General features: G+C 32.4%; 1 protein-coding gene across 1 annotated transcript; it reads left to right on the top strand.

Annotated features, from left to right (window-relative positions):
- The first annotated feature begins 1,162 nt into the window (after window positions 1-1,162).
- LOC132952043 (uncharacterized protein B0303.4) lies at window positions 1,163-12,510 on the top strand. The gene is made up of 3 exons (XM_061024169.1): window positions 1,163-2,044; window positions 3,895-4,175; window positions 11,521-12,510. Exons 1-2 carry the CDS (start codon window positions 1,342-1,344, stop codon window positions 4,155-4,157), a joined length of 966 nt encoding a protein of 321 aa, XP_060880152.1. The 5' UTR covers window positions 1,163-1,341; the 3' UTR covers window positions 4,158-4,175; window positions 11,521-12,510.
- Window positions 12,511-16,236: the final 3,726 nt, after the last annotated feature.

The raw sequence follows: 16,236 nt of genomic DNA, 5'->3' as shown, positions 1-16,236 counted from the left end.
ACGTAGCTTATTTGCGTAGTCGTTATTTTTTTTTCTTGACGTCAACAGTTTGAATTTTAAGAGGTCGTTTAAAACATAAAGGCGCTATAGAGCCTATTACTTATTCAGGTGAATATTTTTAAACAGCACTGTGTGCGGTGCGAGTGCGTAAAATAATACTGCAGACTCAAACATTACGGTTTGCCCTGTTGTTCCGTACATCTTCATTACTAGATCGAAGTGAATGTGGTACTTAAATTATATTATTATTGAATAGGTTGCGACTGTCGCGACGAGCAGATCTAATATAGAGGTAGGTACAACACGCATAGACTATAGATACGATGTGCGCGGCTCCACAAGACGATGGCGACACGGCACCTGGATAATTAAAATTCTCATAAGACAGCCTTCGGCGTTATACAGAAAATAGATCGTCGGACGAGAACAATATGAAAATCGTAACGATTGATTCGACCCAAATAAAAATATCAGAAAAAAATATTGAACCTACAACTATAATAGTAATAATAATAATATTGTATTCGTGTGGTAATAATAATTATTTTCGGTTTTACATTCGTTTGGACGTATTTTTTTTTTTTTTTAATTGGATCGGTCCGCCGTATATTATTGTAGCGTGGAACTGTCGTCGATAATGATGGCGATGATGATGATGTTAATAATAATAAACAGATTGCGTGCGTGCGAGTGTGGAGCGCACCGTGAAAATAGCTATTAACACCGATCGGTCGGTTTCGCGCGGCAAGCAATAATGTGTGTGTATATAGGTATAGGACCAATATATATACCCAGGTATTGGTATTGTACATACTATAATATTATACAGACACACATAATTTTATCGCAGGTACGACACGGGTAAAATACGGTCATGATAATATTACTGTCGTCGTTGGAGAAGAGTAGATATATTATTATTATTATTACCGTCGTTTATCGTTATAACGACGACAGTGTGTATAGCTGTGGTGGTGATGGTGGTGGCAGCGGCGGCGAAGGTGGTGTAGAGCGTGTGGTGTTTGTCTTCTCGCCGCGGCGCTAACAACCGAGGCACAGTAAATCGTTGGACCGGCAAAACGGCGGCGGCGGCGGCGATCTTCGAGTTTGTGGAGGGACACCTCCGTTGTTGATGGGGAGGGGTAGAGCGATTTTCCGACGTCGGCGGGCCTCGCCGAAGACGTCGGCCAGTCCGGTGTCGGAACGCTCTTGCTGTGTATCACCGCCGCCCGACGATTCGTTTTCGTCCGCTTCTCGCGCACAAATACGCCGCCTTTAACGCCACCATGTCGTACGAAACGCCTCAGCGACACCAACGGCCGTGACCGACCGCTCGCGACAATGACCGCTGCGATGTCACCGCTCGTGCTGGTACTGGCGTTGCTGCTGACCGCCACCGATCGGGTTCAGCCCACGCTCGACGGTGGATCCGCGGCCGTCCGACCCGAAGCGGACGCCACGGCCACGGGCGTCTGGTCAAAATTCGGGCTGGTCGTCCAGAAGCACGCGGCCGGCCAGTCGACGCCCCACACCACCGAGACATCGGGCATAATCATGAGGGCCCCGGACCCCCCCACCCCCGGTGTCAGCCCACCCTTGGCGTCAACAGCCATCGTGCCCACGGCCCTGGGCAAGTCGTGGACCCAGATATCCGTCACACACCCTCCTCCACGGCTTCCGTCGTCACATCCGCCAATCAAGTCCGTGACTACGACCACTGCCAAGTCCGTGGTGGCCACCAGCACGCAAGATGCCCGCCGGGAGATACCCTTTAGGTATCAGCAGATGATGAGCACCACCAGGCCGGTCATCACCATTACCTTCCCGCCTCCCCGCCTGTCTACAGCCCGACCGACTGTTGGTACGGAGGAGGTGACCTCCAAACGGGTCAGGCAGTACGAGGACGACGATGATGACGACGACGATGACGATGACGACGACGAAGACGAATACGATGTGGACGATGACGACGATCACGAGGACAAGGGTGAGGAGGAAGAAATCGAAGAGATCGTCGAGGTCCAACACATCGAATCTTCCGACAGTGAGTATATAAAACGCGTCTGTCGATGGGTTAATTGTTTTGATTATAGTTGGGTCGGACTGTAGGGGAGGTCTAAAGGAAGAAATAATCTTCCCGAAAAGCCTACACTCACTTTCAAAAACTGCAGGACCCATAAACATTTTATATGTTACATGCTGGTGTTCAGTCTCATAGACATATAGTTCTTATATTTTATGTGCAAAAGCGAGTCAGAGTGTATATGACTTTATGGATGACTTGATCTGGGGGCGTTCATCCAGCAAATTGCATCTGATGCGAAAAAACGTTGGACGGTATTTACTTTCAATAGCTCGGCTTGAAATCCATTCAAGTCGTCATTATTGGTGTATAGTCGCTAAAAGAAAACAATATTATACCCATTAAAAGTGTACGTTGTTCGTTAACTGCATGATATCGCGTTGTGGTTTCGACCTTGGACACGGTGCTGATTCGATAAACCCGCATGTTTAATATAATATGGTTCATTTGGCGATGGCTTATTATATTTGTTTAATATATTATTTATATTATTATATATGAAGACAACACACGTATCGATGCAAGCGTTTTTCCGGAATACGCGTATTACCCGCGGTCGATTGCCTCGTCCGGTCTGAAAATCGTTAAACGTTGACCACCATCGAACGTGCAGTCGTGTAGGTGCTGTAATTATAATTTCAAGGGTGTTTCACCCCTTAATAACTAAAAATTACACATGCAATGGTCAGCAATGAAGTTTAAGAGTAGGATCAAAAATGTATGCCAGAGAGTTTTTTTTTAAATAATAATTTAAAACAATATTATAATATGCGTCACTTCGGACGGGGCCATAATATTTTATTATAATATTATAATCGTTTGTCTTTTCGTTTGACACAACCGACGCATTACCCGCGAATTAGGTTGTGCCTGCAACGGAAAACCAAAGTATATGGCTATAATTATAGAGCTATAGACTGCATACATCTGTCGACGTTTTAGCGGCGGAAATTATAATATAATTGTAATAATATGTGATGTGCTCATCTGCAGCAGCATAACCGAATAAACGGATGATAAATCGACTCGTAAGTCGACGATGATTCGACTCGCGAGCAAGTCGACGATGAGTCTACTTTCTAAAATCATCTTCCATAATGCGCGGCGCAAAGCGAATTCGAACGTTTTTATTTAGAGTAGTTATACGATGTAGGTATATAAGACTATATTATATTATACTGTTTTACTAGATTTCCGAAAGACGTCGTTGCAATGACGTGGCATGTTGGCGGACGGTGAATCTTAGAAAAATAAATAAAATGCCGTCGTAAGCGACGAATAATTACGGCCATCATTCGTGCTGCAGGTGGTAGAATAAAACTGCAATGGGCATAGATCGCGCGTTGATCGGCACGCTTATGATACGACTTTATGCATTTATAAGTACTTACCTACCTGCCTATATATTATAATATAATATACATATATGTATGTATATAATATAGGCCAGGTGTTTTATTTTCGGTTTGTTTATTAAAGAAAATCGGATTAGCGGTCGGGTCGGACGTCGGCGATATGAAAATACATACTTGCACAATACGAGTGTAGATCGTAATGGCTAATGTGGCATATAATTAGTGTTATCGTCTTAGTCATTTCCTAAACAACAGAGTGGATTGCGGCCACATAAAAACGTGGGTATACGTCGTTTCATTCTATCGCCGTTTTTCGCCAAACCTAATATTCAAAAGCCACCACAGTATTCCTCATTCGGCAGTCGTCCTCCATCGTTGCATCGGGATATTATTATTATATTATTATTATTGGATATCTTGTGGCTTTTTTTCTATTATTCTTGTGGTTTTGCGCAGGTTACGGCGACGAGAAGCCGGCGATCGTCAAAAAGAAACGCAGGCGGAAAAAGAAGGGCAAAAAGCACAAGCCGTTCAAGGTGAAGGACTTCAAGAAACTGAAGAAGTTCATGTTGCCGCTGCTGTTGGCTTACAAGCTCAAGTTCTTTACGCTCGTGCCACTGATGTTGGGTGGACTGGTGCTGATCGTTGCCACCACTGGTTTTGCTGGGTTCTTTTTCGCACTGTTCGCGGTCGGCCTGGGTCTTAAGGGACACCACTGATGGTTCTCCCAGCAAATGGTATTTATAATATTATTATACGTGCCACGCAATATGAGTAATTTATATTTTATAACTGTTATTCTACAATTTGTACTTATCTATACAGATATACACGAAAGGATACGTAAGGATACGTATACGTTATCGGGTTTCGTCACTCTTATACACAAAAAAAATAGGAATGCAAGATGATTTAAACTATAAATCTATATATATATATTTTAAACATTAGAAAAATATCAGTTTTAATAATATCAGTAGTCCGACATACCACCATTATAATACTATATTATGAAATTATTTCGTAGAAATTGTTATGTTCAAATAATGATAAATTGTTAATCAACATTATTATATTTTACAAAATTAAATATAGAATAAAATTAAAATGCAAAAATCATAAAATATAAGTAGTTACCTACCTACGTAAATAATTAATTCAAACAATGTTCACATTCGAAATGTTATAATATAATGAGTGTCGGTATAGATTAAACCATACTAAATAATAATTTTTCTTATTCTTAAATAATTTCCATATAATATTTCCAATTATTATCATATACACGTAAATAAATAAACGAAAATGAATGCCAACATCATTGTGTAAAATATGTGTCATTATAATTATACTAATTCAATAAATATTTTCACGGGATAATGTTAAAATAAATACCATATTATTTATGGAAATTACTTTCCAAACTTAATGTTTTCTATTGAAAATAATTGTTTTTATATTATACTGTTCCGTAATTAAATTGTACTAATAGAGAATTATTAAATTGGTGCCAATATATTTTAAGTTGTATACTTCCAAATACTAATAGGTATTACCTTTTAGTTTTTAGGTGTTTTAATGTTAATGATTTTTAATGTGCAAATTATATTTATATTTTTACGAGTTCAGATAATCAAATCGACACAAATCAAAGGTTCAACTTTAATGATAAAACAAATTTAAAACAGAAGATTAAAATTAATTATTGGGTTATGAAATATTTTTGATGGGTCAACCATATTTATTGAAAACTGTATTATTTATTTAAATAAATAAAAATAAAACGCAAATAAGTAAAGTGCTTATTTATATATTTTATTTTAGTCAAAGAAAAAGTTATCAATTTCTCTCACATTAATCGTATATTATTGAATAGCAAAAAAAATTGATGTAAACAGGTTAGTATTATAGATTATTCAATGCTTTTATATCGATAATACTCGAATTAAAATGTATTTTATTTTATTATTATAAAATTATAAAATTATTGGTCGTAATATTAGTTGGTTTCTAATGGTATTTTTATAGCATTTAGGTTTGGGTAATTTAATTTGAAAGGATAATTGCATGTTAGTACTCAAACACGTGCTACTAAATAATACATTCAACACTAAATTTCGCGCATTAACGCCTCACGATAACACATATTATATTTAGATACACAAATGTATGGGCTTTCTGCTTGCAGCACCGTATCAAATTTTTTTAAACAATCTAATTCTTTCAATGCATGACGTTTTAATATTAATTCAAGTACTTCATGCCCAAATTACAATATATCGGTGGCATCATCTGCATTATAAAATACGTGTGCCTATTATACTACGATTAATTATGTAGTATATTATAAGTTGATTAAAGCAACTAGGTACTTTTAAAATAATGTTTTCAAGCAAAATATATATTTAATATATATTTGAAGTTAGTGGGAAAAATCATTTTAAGACAGATTAAAAAATAAACATAAAATATGTTTCAATGTACCTAATTTTTATTTGTCTATAACATATGTGATTCATATTTACAGAATAGTTTTCTGCGACGATAATTAAAACATCATGTGTCCAACATAATTGAATAGATAATAATTGATAGTTATTATGGCTAATGTGTGTATAAAACTGAATAAGAAAGTTAGGGCAATTTGCAATTAATACGGTACACATTATAAAAAATTGTTTTTTTATATTAGAATAATATATTTTGATGATTGTATTTTTTCTTATTTTAAATATTATTATGTGTAAAAAATGAAAAAGTCATTACAGTTAATACTAAAATGATATATTTTTTAGGAAGTTTAGAGATTTTAGGTTATTTTACCCACCCCCCGACGAACCGTTCGTGTTAGATAATATTAATATGATTAAATTAAGTATAAATCAATAATGTAAACTCATCACAATCATAATATAATCTTAGATTAAGTGTTCCCTAATTGTATTATTATTATCTCATGTATAATGTACAATAATTATTATTTAGACAATAGTTATTAAACTAATCAGTTAATGTTTACAACTGTACAGAGGTTCTATGGGTGTTTGTTATTTTCTTTTCTTTTCTTTTCTTTTCTTTTCTTTTCGTTTTTTTTTATGATTATAAAACACGTTTGTACTTTTACACTATTTCTCTGATCATCCGTCAGACCTATTCAATATTGAAAAACGACAGTAAAAAAATTATAATCATAGAATCGCTTCAGCATATAAATATTTGATTCTCTTGGTTTAGTTCTGGTCTATTTAACACCTCGTCGGTTGTATTTGCACGACCTGGATTTACATTATAATATTTTGTATGCCATTCATACGCCAACACTATTATTTTGCAAAACCCTATAATATCTAATATTAGCATGATAAGTGTACACATTTCATTGTACTTGCATATATGAGAATTATTATTATAATATAATATTATTTATAATACACTACTACACCGTCAAAGCTATTACGTTTATATTATATTGTAAGGTTTTCTTTAATGAAAAAAACACGTCATGTGCTCACGTTTCCACATATGCATAGAAGGTATGCGTATACAAATCAAAAATCTGATTAACGGAATTAAATATGTATGCGCGCAGACATTTTTAGACCATTAAAAAAATAAAATTAAAAAAAAACCATCAATCAAATTTTTAAAAACATATTTCCTTCACTCTGTTTACATTGTATCTATTTTCGAATATAAAGATTAAAGATCATTTAAAACGGTAATATCCATAATAACAATTTGTTTTAATAAACCCTATCGAACGTGAATTTGTGTGCAAAAAATGCACAGCGATAGCTCTTATTAAAATATCGTGTAATATAGTATACAATAAATGTTATTAGAGAAAAGGTAGCAAAGTTTTTTTTTAAATTTGTATTAGATAATATACAAGCTATGCAAAGGCATGATAAGAATATGTGATGGAATAAGTTTGAAAATGAAAAAGGGTGAGGGAAGAAATCATCCAGTGATCGCACTTCCTTTTGCTTAAGTATAATAATATATTTTTTTTTTGTTAATCATTGAGAATATCTCTGCACTAGTTTCTTTTTTGACGCCGTGGTGGATTTCCAGGAATTGTGTGAGTGGCTAGACTGGAGATTAGACGGTTTGAGTGAGAAGGCAATTTATTAAAAAAGTGTTTGTAGTAAGTTCTAGCTTCTTCATGAATGGTTTTGATTTTTAAGTCAGAATGGAGAGTAAAATTAGAAATCTAGAATGGAGCATTGGTGATGGAGCGCAGAATTTTGCTTTGAACGGTTTGTATTTTGTTAAGGTTGGATTTTTGGCATTGTCCCAAAGTTGTAGGCCATATGTCCACATAGGCTTAATTAAGGATTTGTAAATGAGCAGTTTTATACTTAATTTAGTATGTTTTTTTGATAATGGTGTTTTCAGCAACCGGTGACGCGCATTAAAAGCGAGTTTTTCCCCCTTACGTGTTGCGCCCAAGTGAGACGCCGATTAAGTTAGCAAAGTACGAACTACGACTTACTGTCAATGTAATATATTTTAAGTATTGTTTGAATACTTGTGGATAAACTGTAATTGTTTTTCTTTAATTACTAAAGATAGGTATATTAAATTAATTAATATATTTTATCCATAAGGCAAAAAAAAAAAAAACCAGATAACAATATAGTATTCAGTAGTGGACACTTTGAAACCTATAATTATAGTAATATTGTATTATTATAAGTTATAATACTATATTATAATAATTGGCTCAATATAAAAATATAAAGTAACTAAAAAAATAATATTCATATGGCAACAAATAAATAACTCACAGTTACGCAGTGACTCAAATTTTCTCAGAAATTAAAATAATAATAATGAAATCCTATTAGGATATATGTATGCTCAAGCTCAATCGGACTAAGGCTTCAAATTTCAATCATAGTATTCAACACTGTTTGTTAAGTACTAAATCTCTCAAAATTTGAATCCATTAAAAAATGCACTTTCTTTCACGACCGAAGTGCCCAATTATTCATCAATTATAAAACATAATGCAAAAATATATTCTAATTAGCATTAATATAATTATATATAACTATTATTACGGTCTCAATAATTCTCACCACAAGAATATGCATTTAGTGTGACTTCTAAATTTATTTGTTTATTATTTCATGTGGAATTATTATTTGGGTGGGTACTTACGTTAATTATTTTTATTCGATTCGTTATGAAAATAAAAGTACATTATGCAAAACAATTGGTTTCAAATAAAATATGGTCAATTATACTCACCTATTTAGTATTAATTATATTTTCTCAGAAACTCGTCAGTATATTGTTTGTTTGTTTGTTGATATTTATATTTGTATTGTTATCTGTACCTATGTATTTAAATGCAAATGTTATTGAACTAGCGTGAAAACGCCAATGTGCTATTTACAAATTACAATCGTGCCAAAAACGATTTCACTATCATTAGCATGCTTAATTTAGTCTTTATGAAATATTGAACTGAATAATAATTATTATTATTAAAAAATACGTTGAAATGTTTATCATCATAATACTGTCCACAGTATGGACATAATATGGGTTATGGACGTCATGGCAATTATTATCATTTGTGTAATGTGTCAGGTTTTTTATCTGTATCATTTCTCTGTACATTAAATTTATTATTTGAAATGTACGATATTTTTATAATAGTTTAAACTTGACCGTCTTTAATAACGTAAATTACTTGAAATATGTAGCGTATATATTATTATTTGGTTATTATTTATATTGGGGGGGGGGGGGGGGGGAATTAGTGATACCACAATGAAAATCAAATCTATTAACAGTATATTACTTTAAAGTCCAATAGTGTATATTATAATGTTTCATACGAATATAAATTATAATATAATACACGGATTGGACAACAATTTGATGGGAGATAAAGTGTGCGACATTGTTATAAAGGTTGAAAACCACTGGTCTAATTCATATAAATATAAGTGGCTAACAGGTCGATTACAACATGGTTTTGAGTTGACCACGATTTTACCACCCTTTCGTCTTTCCTTGAATTTTTACTATAAATCTAGAACCAAATTTAAAAGATAAACTCCTCCTTTAGGTATTTGTTTTATTTTTTTTATTTTTGATCATCTCTTGAATATAATATAATACGTCATTGCAATACTATATGATTCTACCAATTTCATATCACAGTGTAATATAAGTTTGCAAGATTTAAGGTGAAAAGAAGGTGACTGGCAAAGGATTGGGGTAAGGCTGCAATCATGACAATTTTGACGAACTCTGGAGTGAACCACAAATCTATAATTATTGTCATCCATAGTCCAATGTTTTTTTTCACGACTTTAGTAGAATTCATCTGACTGACGAACGATGAGATCTGGTCAGAGATGGAAGTCAAATAATATAAGTGGTCACTTAATCAATTTAACACATTTTTAACCGATCATTACTATTTTATTTTATTATTTAATATTTATTAATAAATATTATATAACGATCAATATAATAGTAAGTATCTATGTATATACGATATAATATAATTATAAATGGAAATCTAAAACCATCGAAAAAAGGTAGATTATGAATAACTGCTAAACAAATAAATATATAATACCTACATTTTAAATTTTTGTTCAATTCTTTCTAGTAAATTATGGTGACGTACTTTTTTCAATATTTAATTTTTAGTACCTACCTACCTAGTTAATTTATATTTATATTATTACTGTATAGATACGTTATCAGTTTTTTTTCATCGACACATTCATCCCCGGACTGCTTTTATATTCGACACTCATTTCACTCGAAATTCTCCCTCGCAGCTGATGGTCTAAATAGTCGTACAATAAATAATAACAATCGATACGTGCGTGGGTGTGAAGAAAATCGTAAGTTTGTTATGGGAAGAAGACGGAAATCAGGCCGACGCCGATAATATTATTCACAGCCTATAATGTAGGCTACGCGTTGTGAATTTTACTTGTCACGGAATAAATTAATTAGCCCGAATACCCTCCCCGCTGCATCTGTATCTGACCATCGACGTATATTATATTCTTCCGACGCGATTCGATTCGGACATCGTGCGATAACCACGTGCTACTATCGTAGATATTATATGGGGATGGAAGGGGCCCGAGATGAAGACACGTAAGGTATAATAATAATAATAATAATATAGAGTATAATAATATAGTAATATTATCTGATTTTGGTCGTTATTATTTACGACTCACGAGGCCGCGCGCATTGTTAATCGATTATAATAATAATGATGATGATGTGTATACATCCGAAGAGACGTGTTAAGAAATTACACACAGACATAGCTTATAACCGCAACCACCGCCGCCGCCGCCTTAAAATGATATTACTATTATAATATACTGTCCATATAGGTAGATAATACAATATAATATCACATTATAACGTGAGCTAATTATTTCGCGTTTTGTTATTATTATTATTTTTTATATTTCGTTTCTGATTATTTATATTATAATAATATATTTTATATTTACCGTACAAGCGTTTACGTACCGTTACGTACCTATACGTATTTCATCGCGCCCGTGTGTGTATAATATTATATTGCAATACGGTCAATGCTAATAGTATGAGTAATAATGTAAGTGTGGGTACCTTATATTATTATACTTTGTACTATGTGAGACATTTTATAGTAGTACACACATTATATATAATATATTTACACCGAATCGGGTTGACGGTCCCAGACGTGGGTTCCCATGTCCGCGAAGAATTCCAACGATTCAAATACTAAATGTGCTACGACTGCGGCCGAGTTGATAACGGTCGTTGGTCGTCGTCGTTGTCTTGTCAAAAAGTGTGACGCAGAAACATACAAGAATAATTTATTACATTTATGGAAAACGAAGCAACGAAAAATAATACGCCTCGCACACACGCGTCTCGTATTGTCTCGTAACTGTTATGACATTTTCCTTATGGTTATAATATTATTATAATAACGATGTAGGGTCATATTATTGCGTGATATTATTATTATTATGTTATGTACTTGCTATGATGATGACGATGATGATGATTGACGAACGAATCATTTTTCAGGTTTGCCGTGTACAACTACGCGTCGGATGGATGACGTGCAGGGCGCAGGGTGATGACATTCATGGCTCTCGTCAGCGGACACACAAAAGACGAAAAGAAAGGACAACACAAACAAATATAAAACGACAAGAAACCAGTCGGGAGACACCATTATAATAACATATAAAATATCATAATATTATTGTCGTTATCAACCGGCTAATATAAAATGTAATATCCTTGTATTGCTCAAGTCCGATTGAACCTGTATTCACTGTGCGGTATACCGGTTTAAATTCGTTTTTCCTCCCCTATATTACATCGCATTGTAATTCAATTTTCACATCCAAACGACACGTCGAACGACGTGCATATTATTTTTGACGCGATATTATTGTTATAAATTATTTATTTTATTATTTATTTATTTATTTATTTATTATCATCAATGTGTAAATATAGGTATAACATTATTCTTTTATAGAATATTTAACTGTGTAACGACGCATATTGTACAAACTATCTAACATTATTATCAGAACATAGTATTATTATTATTATTAATTTATTAACGACGGTATCAAGTTAAATTTTTTTTATTATTGTCCAAAATTATTTATCTTTTATGTATTAGAATTGGGTGAAACGAAAAAATTATGACACATTTCGAATTAACTCGTCTTCGGTATTTGACGCACGTCAAAATAATACCGCGGATTGAATGCAATTGCCATGATATCGTATTAATTATTATATTTTGTGCCCGTTTCGGGTAACTAATGATATATAGATAACATATTTTATATGTATAGTAATTAAATAATGTTAATAATATTGTATCAATCATGTTTATCATCTGATTTTAGTGTCCGCTGCGTTATTTGACGTGAATTAATACGAACATTGTCATAATTTTATCAATTATAATGTTATGTTATAATATAATATAAATATGTATTAATGTATTAATGTATTTTTAAAGAAATATATATAACGTGTTATAAATACTAATCGATAAATACTATATCTGCGTGACAAATGTATTTTTAAAACACTAAAATACTTAGATAAAAGTATAATATTGTTTTGTTTCAGAAATACAATTCTAGTAATCTAGCCGATCTAGGTACATGTATAATTATAAATATATATAAAACATGGATCTTATAACGTAGATAAAAAAAATTATTAAACGTAATGGGAAAAGTTTTTGTTACTATAGGTATAGGCACTTTTGAAACTGTCCATACAAACCTAAAATAATGAATACTTATGTTTCACAAAACTAATTTTTTTTTTTTATTTAAAAGTTTACAAGCTTCAACTTCTAAGGTTATTAGCCAACATTTTTTTTTTGGGGGGGGGGGGGGTTACAGATAAGGTCATAATATATACTATTAATAATAAAAACTACATATTTACTGTTAATTTATAAATGTGTTTACAATATAGTTTGACTAGATTATAATTTGTTGATGAGGTTGCATTTAGTGATGAATTTGATGATATTTGGAGTTTGTCCTCCATCGAGGATTTATTTGATGTTGTGCGGAATGTTGAGAGACGTGCGTGTTGGATCATAGATGGGGCATTCGTCGAATGTGTGTTTTATAGTGATGCGAGTTTGACATATTATGTTGCGTGTAGGGGGATGATCTTTGCTGATTAGGAAAGAGTGTGTAGCGAAAGTGTGGCCGATCCTTATACGTGTGATCGCTTAACTTTTGATGGACTTAAGTTTATAGGGAGGTGGGGTGGAATGGATTCTCAGCAGTTTTGCCATGACAAGAAGATTTTAATTTTGACAGATATGAAAATATCGATGGATGATATTTTATCTATGGTGTTTTTGAGTACATTTTTAGAAGCTAGGGAGGCTGTATTGTCGGCCATTTCATAAATTCAATGCTTTTTTTGAATGTTGATTAGAAAATTAATTTTTTTCCACATTAATTATAATACTTTCCCACTAATATACTGCCCGATACCTATTCAGCAGAAAGGGGGGGGGGGATGTTGGGCTCGATAAAAATAATAACTTCCTAGCTTTGTAGAATTGTCGGAATATTATAACTATTTGTTTATCTGAAAGAAAAAAGCTTCCCATAGGCTGCATTGAGCTCCAATTTTTATTTCATTTAAAACAATGGTATAATACAATTTGTAAAAAAAGAAAGCTTGAAATTGTATTATTTATAAAAAAATATTATAAAGTTTGAGATTAAAATATTGAAAAATAGAGATCAATACAGCCTGTGGAATATTAGCCTCTATTAGTTAAACATTTTTTTCTCAAATTTGGTGGTTCTACAGATCACAATCAATATTCCCGTAGAGCGTAAATTTGTAGAAAAAATTACACTGGCACCAGGCCAAAAGAAATAAAAAAAAAATAATTGTGATAATATGATTTGCAATTTGTTATTAAATGTACCTATGTAAAATTTTTTCAATATGATGTTTTTTTGTTTGATAATTAGGATGTTTAATAATAATTTTGTTGTATAATACATGGATAGGTATACAATATAATATACAATTGCTGTAAAAGAAATTCAATAGTTACTTTTATTAAAATGTTTATAATAAATATTTATTAATACGTTACCTATATATTATAGACTTTAAAATATTATTGTATTAATGTATTAAAAAGCACTCAACAGGTGTGCCACACACACCTAAGTTCGAAAAAAATCACATTTTCTCAATTTTTTTACCATAAACTTATAGATCGCATTTAAATAAATAGTATAGCACAGTTTGAGGCGTAAAAATAAGCTACTTTCTTTTACAAATCTAAATAACATAAACGTCGTTCTAAAAACTGTTTTCAATCCTTTTGATAGTTAAAAGCAATATTTTTGTAAATTTTTTTTGCCAAAATTGTTACTCGACAGCATCGTAAACCATCTAGTTTATAGTTTTAAAGTTCACTAGGAAATATTTCCCACCAAAATTCAAGAAAAGTATAACTTGTATTAAAAAGCACTCAACAGGTTTGCCGCCAACACCTAAGTTCGAAAAAAAATCACATTTTCTCAATTTTTTTTACCATCAACTTATAGATCGCATTTAAATAAATAGTATAGCACCGTTTGAAGCGTAAAAATAAGCTCCTTTCTTTTAAAAATCTAAGTAACATAAACGTCTTTCTAAAAACTGTTTTCAATATTTTTGATAGTTAAGACTAATACTTTTGAAAATTTTTTTCTCAAAATTATTTCTTGACAGTACCGTAAACTATCTAGCTTAGTTTTGAAGTTCGCTCGGAAATATTTCCCCCCAAAATTCAATAAAAGTATAATTTGTATAAAAAAACACTCAATAAGTGTGCCACCAACAAGTTCTAAAAAAGTTCAATTGTGAACCAATATTGGAACGATACCCGGATTTCTGAAATACTCGAAGCATATACAAACTGTAACCAATTTTTTTTCCCCCAATTTTTCATTTTTATTATGAGTTCTATCAACTTTATCAGTAATTACGGCAACACCGGTAAGAACTTTTTCGATGCTGAAATATTAATAAAATTCCTAAGAAATTCAATTGGAGAAGACCGATTGACTAGCTTAGCAATACTCAATATAATGTACATACGAATATTGTTTAGATCCAGATGAAGTTATTAATCGTTTTTTTTAATTAAAAAGAAAGAAATATAGAGTTTGTCATATAACTTTTCTTCAAGTTAAATGTATAGAATTAAGTTTAATAATTATTTTTAAATAATATAGCAATACATATTTTTAAATGTAATTTGTATTTTAAATATTACTTATTAGTACTACAATATTATTAATTTTATGCTATATTAAATACAATTTCATAATACAATTAACATACATTTTTAGCTTACCACTCCCCCTCCCGGCCTCCCCTCACTAAAATTAATTTTCAGTTCTGTTTTGTGTGTTATTATTAATTATTTTTGTGGTTTTGTTTCATAATTATATAATAGGTATCTGCATTCATATTTTGTATTATGGACTACGGTAATGTATTATGGTTTTTAAGTTAAAATATACCTATTATATCATTGTTTTTAATAATTTATTATTTAAATTGTTGGTGGTATTTAGTAAGCTATTTAGTAAGTATTACTTTTATATTTTATAAATTGGCCACTATATTATAATATTTACTTGTTTATGCTTTTTAGATTCTTAAAGAACGCGGAAACTTTTTGGACGAACTTGGCTGCTATCTTCTCAGATGGCCATTGACCATCATCTTATTATCTAGAATCTATGCCTATAAGGCTATAGGTTTATACGATACACACAGATTTATGACATAAACTTAAAAAAAAACAATACAACTATACCATCAATGATATTATAATGTTTAAATGCTCCCGTGCAGAACTACAAACGCGATTCCGCGGAAAATTCTGGAAAAGTGAATATTTTGGCCTAATTCTCCCTAGCCATCGCCCGTGAAACGACGTTTCTATGCGGCTCATCTACACACACTTGACATAGAACCCCGATATAGATGACCGCTTCAAGCAGTTAACTGGTCAAGCGCGCACACAATATACTATTCGAGATCTGTACCGACCGCGAGATCCATTGTCTCGCATCGATCTCCTTACACGATTCAATTGTCCGAAATGTCTGCCAAAAACCACCGGGACACGTGATTATCCGAAATTCAGCGGCGGCCTCTACCCACGACGTATAAATACTCCCGCGTTAACAATTAATTGTTCATTCGCAATCGATCGTTTAA

The sequence above is a fragment of the Metopolophium dirhodum genome, chromosome 9 (genome assembly GCF_019925205.1).
Source record: "Metopolophium dirhodum isolate CAU chromosome 9, ASM1992520v1, whole genome shotgun sequence".
Classification (NCBI taxonomy): domain Eukaryota; kingdom Metazoa; phylum Arthropoda; class Insecta; order Hemiptera; family Aphididae; genus Metopolophium; species Metopolophium dirhodum.
The sequence above is the reverse complement of the archived record's forward strand: the minus strand, read 5'-3'. Positions and strand labels throughout refer to the sequence as shown.

Excerpts from the sequence above, each read along its gene's own strand:
- LOC132952043 (XM_061024169.1), top strand. The coding sequence starts at position 1,342 with ATGACCGCTGCGATGTCACCGCTCGTGCTGGTACTGGCGTTGCTGCTG. Across the intron at positions 2,045-3,894 it reads ACACATCGAATCTTCCGACA|GTTACGGCGACGAGAAGCCG; the intron begins GTGAGTATATAA and ends GGTTTTGCGCAG.